This window comes from Callorhinchus milii, unplaced genomic scaffold, assembly GCF_018977255.1.
Source record: "Callorhinchus milii isolate IMCB2004 unplaced genomic scaffold, IMCB_Cmil_1.0 Scaffold1, whole genome shotgun sequence".
NCBI lineage: Eukaryota > Metazoa > Chordata > Chondrichthyes > Chimaeriformes > Callorhinchidae > Callorhinchus > Callorhinchus milii.
Window position 1 is genome coordinate 99,127,677 of NW_024704742.1, and position 7,657 is coordinate 99,135,333.

Consider the following 7,657-nt stretch of genomic DNA (forward strand, 5'->3'; position numbering starts at 1 on the left):
TCCATTTGAAAGGATACTATTCAAACACCCTTTGTCAGAATTGACAAAACATAACACGCCACCCTTATTTCACCAACAAGAAATACCCCCATTATTCTGAATTTTTTTTTCATATGTAGAACTCACACTGTGTTCACTGGGATATCGTCGAACCTCTATGTGAATCCTATCTCACAAACCGCAAGCAGTACATCTGCATAAACGGCTTCTCCTTCCGCTCTCACCAGGTCACCTGTGGGGTACCCCAAGGATCCATCCTTGGCCCCCTTCTCTTTCTGATCTACATGCTCCCTCTTGGGATGTCATCCGCAGACATGGCATATATTTCCACATGTATGTAGATGACACCCAGCTTTACTTTTCCACCTCTCTTTGCGACCCCCAGTCCCCTGATGTTCTGTCAGGCTGCCTGTCAGACCTCAGGAGCTGGATGGGCGCAAACTTCCTTCAGCTGAACGTTGACAAGATGTAAGCCATACTCTTTGGCTTTCGTCAACGTCTGAAATCTCACGGTTCTCACGGCCTCCACCTACCCGACCTCCCCCTAAAACTCTCCCCCGAACCTGTACGCAACCTAGGTGTCAGGTTCGACCCTCAATTATCCTTCCTCCCCCAAATCCAGTCCCTCACCAGCACCGCTTTCTTCCACCTCCGACGCATCGCCCGTCTCCACCAATACCTCTCTCCGAAAGCCGCTGAAACCCGGGTCCATGCCTTTGTCATCTCTTGGCTGGACTACTCTAACGGCCTCCTCGCCGGTCTCCCATCCATTACCATCCATAAAATCCAACTCATTCGGAACTCTGCCGCCCGCATTCCCACCCGCATGAGACTCCGCTCCCCGATCACCCCAGTCCTTGCCAGACTGCACTGGCTGCCTGTCCCAGAGAGGATCAATTTCAAGATCCTCACCTCGTATTCAAGTTCCTGCACTCCTCTGCACCCCCTACCTCTCTGATATCCTCTATCCTCAGCACAGTACCCGTTGCCTTCGTTCCTCCGGGTCTGGCCTCCTCCTTGTCCCCCGAGTCCTCCGCTCCACCCTCAGCGGCCATGACTTCAGCCACTATGCCCCGAGGCTCTGGAATTCCCTTCCTCACTCCCTTCACCTCGTCCCCTCTCTTCCTATTTTCAGGTCTCTGCTGAAGACCTTTCTTTTCGACCGCGCCTTTGGTCACCTTCCTCCCCCTCCCCCTGGCTTGGTCCCAGGATCCTAAACTGTAAAGCGCTCTGAGATGGCGTCTGGCGTGGAGGGCGCTATATAAATCCAAGTTGTTGTTATGTAAAAATATATAACCTCTTCCTATTTAAATGTTTTTATTCTGGTTGCGTTCAGGTTTTATTCACTAACAGAAAAGGAACAAAGAGAATACTTCAATTAGGCGTTATTACATGTAAGATACCTAAAACTGGCAATGAAATACAGAAATTACTTAATTGCAGTTATTGTTAACTTAGTATCTATGAACGAGCTCTGGCCCAACGGGTTAGCACTAAGCTCCGGTGTTTGGACATGTGGGAGCTTAGAGGTAGTTGCAGAATTGTTCCCGGGGTCAAATGGTTCATTTGATCTTCGAGGCATTTCCTGTCCTGTCCATGGCAAAGCCGTTCACGCTTCGACCAGAACAAGCTCTCCTCGGTAAAGTCATGAGGTATCTTAGCAAGTGCTTGATGCTGAGAAAAGAGTTCCGGCAAATCAGACAAAATTAATTTAGATTTCTGTACTAGTTTCTGTACAATAAAACCTGCATAAGTCTGATCTGTATAATCATGTAAGCGCCTAAATTGTACATCTGCCCAAGTCCTGTTCAAGAGTTTATATTCCATACAAGTTTGACATAATCTGGGCCAATAGAAAAGTGTGGAAATATTTGCCAAAAATTGCGATGAGATTTGAAAATTGTGGGGATGTTTTGACAGATTTTGCAGAAAATGGTGGGGAGTTGTTTGGTGCTATTCATAGATGCATAGAATGTTATGGCACAGAAAGAGGCCATTCGGCCCATCGAGTCTGTGCCGGCTCTTTGACAGAGCAAGTCACTTTCACTAACCCCAATCACCAGCTTTCTCCCCATAACCCTGCAAACCCGTCTTCCCCAGATACCTATCCAGTTCTCTCTTAAAAGCTGTTATCGAATTGGACTTCACTACCCTTTCAGGCAGATCATTCCAAATTCGAACAACTCGCTGAGTGAAAAATTTCTTTTGACCACGGGTCACAGACACACCTACCAGCGGAAACAGCTTTTCCCTATCTAGCCTGTCGAAACCTTTCATGATCTTGAAGACCTCTATCAAGTCCCCGCGTAACCTTCTCTGCTCTAATGGGAAAAGTCCTAACTTCTCCAGCCTGTCCTCATAGCTAAGGTTCCCCATTCCTGGTATCATTCTCGTGAATCTCCTCTGCACCCTTTCCAGTGCCTTAATGTCCTTCCTGAAGTAAGGTGCCCAGAACTGGACGCTGTTCTCCAGCTGAGGCCTAACCAGTGTTTTGTATAGATTAACCATAACTTCCCTACTCTTATACTCTATGCCCCTACTAATAAAGCTCAGTACACCAAATGCCTTTTTTACTGCCTTATCTACCTGCCCCGCTACCTTTAATGATTCACTTACTTGAACACCCAGATCTCTCTGTACCTTCACCCCCCTTAAGATTGAGATACCAAGTCTATATTGCCTCCTATCATTTTTCCTACAAGAGTATCACCTCATATTTATCCACATTGAAATCCATCTGCCACATGTCAGCCCATTCCACCATTCTGTGTATGTCTGCTTGCAGTTGGTTACAGTCCTCCTCACTATTTACTACCCTACCTAACTTTGTTTCATCTGCAAACTTGGAAATAGTGCTCTCTATGTCCAAGTCCAGATCATTAATATATATTAGAAAGAGCAGTAGTCCCAATACCGATCCCTGGGGGACACCGCTGCACATCTCCTTCCATTTCGAGAAACACCCATTAACCACCACCCTCTGCTTTCTGTCACTCAGCCAGTTCTTAATCCAAACTGCCACTGTCCCCTTAATACCGTGGGCCTCTATTTTTTTTTATTAATCTCTTATGCGGTACTGTGTCAAATGCCTTTTTTAAAATCCATGTAAATAACGTCCACCGTATTTCCCTCATCATTGAGGTACATTTTACAGCCAACCTACATTTTTTTGCCATTAAAAACTAAACATGAAGAGATAACACATATTCGATTGTTGCAAAAAAATTAATTGCTTCTTTAACAAAAACTGGGTGGCCTTTTTTGTGGGGTAGGGGGACACCAGCAAGGCTACAGCCGCTCTCAAGGCCCAAAAAGGGAGACACAGAGAGAGAGACACACACTCACAGACATAGAGAGAGACACACACACTCACAGACACAGAGAGAGAGACACACACACACACAGACAGAGAGAGGGAGATACAGACATACACACAAACACTCACAAACATAGAGAGAGACACACAGACTCACAAACAAACACACACAAAGACACACAGATAATCACAACACCGGGCCCCCGAGTGAAGACAAAAAGCAGAGAGCAAATGGTTGTTTTTCTGACTGGAGGGAAGTGTCAGATGTGCCCCCAGCGGTCAGTATTGGGACCACTGCTGTTTTTTGATCTATTTAAATGACCCGGACTTGGGTATAGTGAGTACAATTTCCAAGTTTGCAGATGATACTAAGCTAGGAAAAGTAGTTAGCAGTGAGGAGGACAGTAACAGACTGCAAAGAGATATAGACAGACTGGTAAAATGGGCAGACACGTGGCAGATGAAGTTTAATGTGGAGAAATGCAAAGTGGTGCATTTTAGGAGGAAGGATGAGGAGAGGCAATATAAGCTGATGGTACAATCTTAAAGGAGGTGAAGGAACAGAGAGACCGGGGGGTTCATATAAGTAAATCTTTGAAGGGGAGAGGTAGATAAAGCTGTTAAAAAGCATATGGAATACTAGGCTTTATAAATAGGGGCATAGAATACAAAAGTCAGGAAGTTATGATGAACTCTTTATAAAACACTGGTTAGGCCTCAGCTAGAACTGTGTTCAGTTCTGGGCACCACACTTTAGGAAAGATGTCAAGGCATTGGGGAGGATGCAAAGGAGATTTACCAGGATGGTACCAGGAATGAGGGACTTCAGTTATCAGGAGAGACTAGAGAAGCTAGGATTAATCTCCTTGGAGCAGAGAAGGTTAAGAGGAGACTTAACAGAAGTTTTCAAAATTATGAGGGGATTCAATAGGGTGAACAAGGAGAAACTATTTCTACTGGCGGGTGTGTTGGTGACCCGAGGGCACCAATTTAAAATAGTTGTTAAAAGAACCAGACGGGAGGTGAGGAGAACTTTTTTCACATAGAGAGTTGTTCAGATCTGGAATGCATTGCCTGAAAGGGTGATGGAAGCCAATTTGATAACAACTTTCAAGAGAGAAGTAGATAATTATTTGGGAGGACAAGTTTGCAGGGCTATGGGGAGAGAGCGGGGAAGTGGGATTGATTTGGATAGCGCTTTTCAAATAACTCATACTTTGCATAAGTCATATTAAATGGATGGTCCCAATTAATATGATTTATGTGAGGTTTACTGTATTACTTTCATAATTTTATTAAAGAGTTTTTTGTCAATTAAAATTACCCCTAAACCCATTTTGTTTGTTGCTCATACATTACCACAAGGCCTGAAATTCCAACTAGTCAGCCTGAAAGACTATCATTTTGTCTTAAAATTTAAGATCACACAGAATTATGGAACATTCTTAAATTTAATCGAAATTTGAAAGCTGATTGTATTTCAAGGGACTGCAGAAAACTAGCTTCCAAATTAAGACTCAATTTAAGAATTTTCCAAAATTTTGCACAGACTTAACTTTTAATATTTACAGGTTTAAGTTTAGGTGGAATTTGGAGATTCTGGAGTACAAGCCCCTGTCTCTGGCTTAATGGTGCTAAGACCAATTTAAGTTACCTAAACTTCTGGCTGGCTGATAAAAGCTAACTCAGCATACAGAACTCAAAGCAAATACAATGAGCGTTGTGTTTCCCTACTCAAGCCTCTTGGAGAACAAAGGTGCATTAATGATCTCTCAATCATCCAAAAAATTCACACTTTATAATAATACCTTCAAAATTAATTTCCTATTTTTCATGTCATGTTTCCAAGGCATCACGTAAAGCCTTGGAATACATGGGTGCATGTCTGAGAAGATCGGCATGTGGCTGTAACTGCAGCTGGAAAAAGAAAACCAAGAAAAATCAGTTCAAGTTTTGCCTGAAAAGGCTGTATCTAAAAATTAACGTTTGGGAGGAGTGTGTGCGTGTGTTTGGTGGTGGGGGGTCGGTGGGGAGATGTGTGATTTGTGCTTTGATAATTCTCACATCACAGTGTATATTTCCCCTCAACTAATGCAATTCAGTAATGTGTGAATTGAATGTATGGAATGTACTTAGTCCACCCCAATAGCCCAGCGAGTTTATCTAGTGAGTAAACTCAGTCATATAGCCCCAGAATATTCCAGGTTTTGACTCTGGCATATCCGAAGTCAGCTGATCTGTTATTCTGGATGAGGCTCAGTGGCACTACGATTGTCCTCAGTGTTTGTAAAATCAATGAAGCCTCTTGCTCCTCATCACTATCCAGTGAACCATGCTGACACTTCTTTTTAGGTATTGATGTCAGGTGCAGACAGCATCAGGTTTAGCTGTGGATGATGCCCGTGGTCAAATAACCTCATATGATTTATTATCTTGGCCACTTGGACTTGGATAAGATGTTGCAGGCTGATTACATGCCCATGTGAAATCGTACCCTACTATAAGTGAACAAGAAATAAAATATCTTCATGAGAATGGAGAAAAATCGTTGGGCAAAATCAGCAAATGGTAAAAAATATACAATGTATAATGGTCACTGACTCAATTATCACCCGATAAACAACCACTGGTTACATCACAATTATTGATCAATCATGTCATCATGATTCAATGACATACACACTGACTGTCATCATCTCCATGATAAGGCACACAGAAAGGACTCAAAAATTAAATTGCAAAAAAATCGGAATTTGTTATGAAATGTAGGTTGTCTGGGGTATAGTTAGCGCTACAATCTCATTATGGGGATCCACATCAATGGATTCAAAATAAGGAGAAATAAACTTAAAGTTAGAGCTAAGCTTTCGTCACCTCCCAACTCAATTTTTCCAATGCGTTCCTTGCCAGTCTACCCAGCTCCACTATTGACAAAATCCAAATGATCCAAGATTCTGCTGCCCTATCCTTACCTCTACCTGGCTCTGCATCTCCATCAACCAGGGTCCATTGGTACCCTGTTGCAGAATAATTCCATTCCAAGATCCTCACTCACTTTTAAACCTCCCTGCCTCTCCGATCGGCTCTAACCACTTTCCAGTACCTGCTACCTTTGCTCAGCTAGTTTGGTGCTTCTCCACATCCCTTGTCCCCTCCGCTCCACAATTGACAGCAGAGCTTTCAGCCACTATGCCCTGTATTTTTGAAACTCCTTGCCTCAATCCTTCCATCTTGCCCCGTCTTTGCCCATCGGCAAATCATAACTGAAGACTTTCCTCTTCAACCGTGCCTTCGGTCACCTTCTCTTCATTTCCCTTACAAAGGGTTGTAAAATGTGGAATCATTGCCACAGAAAGCTGCAGATGCAAAATCAATTGCACATCAAAGGTAACAGAGGGAGAAGAAAAATAAACTGTAGTTTGCCCATATTACTGAGGAGGGGGCCTTAACATGAATGTCCATCTTATTATGATAAACCAAATGCAAATCACAATACGGGCACCTTAAATGATAGATAAATAATTCTTGTATTTGATGTAACGCCTTATCATGTCTTTGAGACGTCTCGAAGCGCTTCACAGAATATATTGTAAAGTGAATTGACTGTATATTTTGTGGGTGTAATGCGGCAGCCAATTGCGCACAGCAGTGTCCCACAAACAGTCGTGGATTGAGTGACCAATTTTTTATTATTATTGTTTTTTTTTAAAGTATTATTCCCCCCAGAAAAGTGATCAGCCAATCGACTAAAAATGGGGTTAAACAAAGGCGTGTGGAATAAGGAAACTTGCCCAACATTTCGCCCTGCCGGAAATAGAAGCCAGGACTTCTCGTTTGTGAGGTGAGTGCTCTAAACACTGAGCTACAGGACTCCAAATGACAGAGCTGCTCACATTTTGGGATCAGTGCTGGTTCCTACATTGTTTGTCATTGTCATTCACGGCTCGTCAAAGGTTGAGATTCTGTCTCACTGCTGCAAATAAATGCAGGGCTGTCCCAAGCGATGTATGATATTCAAATACAGGAATTATACCCATGATTATGTTTGTTTTGTATTATGACTCAGTTATCAACAATTATGATATCACTCAATCAACTATTCCAAACTTCGCAGAGAGTTCATTGGTGACTCTTGTTGAGCAATAAGGCTTGCACATCTTGTAATCTCATTGGGCTAAAACCTATGACCAACAATTAGATATTATTTCTATGGCAATAATAACCTCGTACCTTACCAGTGTGAAATGCTGGTAAGTTTCATGATATTTGTCCATTAGGAAAGCCCTATCTGCTAGGGCAGCAATTGTTCAAATACCTCCAATTTTCATTCTCTTTTTCAAG

At 42.8% G+C, this 7,657-nt stretch overlaps 1 protein-coding gene across 1 annotated transcript; it reads right to left on the reverse strand.

Moving 5' to 3' along the window:
- Positions 1 to 1,461: 1,461 nt before the first annotated feature.
- LOC121852906 (testis-expressed protein 43-like) lies at positions 1,462 to 7,353 on the reverse strand. The gene is made up of 4 exons (XM_042346898.1): positions 7,350 to 7,353; positions 6,677 to 6,728; positions 5,125 to 5,221; positions 1,462 to 1,731 (listed from the first exon to the last, which is right to left on the reverse strand). Exons 1-4 carry the CDS (start codon positions 7,351 to 7,353, stop codon positions 1,462 to 1,464), a joined length of 423 nt encoding a protein of 140 aa, XP_042202832.1.
- Between the last annotated feature and the right edge of the window lie 304 nt (positions 7,354 to 7,657).

Bases quoted from the DNA above. Each gene is read 5' to 3' on its own strand.
- LOC121852906 (XM_042346898.1), bottom strand. The intron at 5,222-6,676 runs GCAGCTTTCTGT...CTGCAGTTACAG, and splicing joins GTGCAATTGATTTTGCATCT to CCACATGCCGATCTTCTCAG. The intron at 1,732-5,124 runs GTATTATTATAA...TTTATTGTACAG, and splicing joins ATAGGAAATTAATTTTGAAG to AAACTAGTACAGAAATCTAA.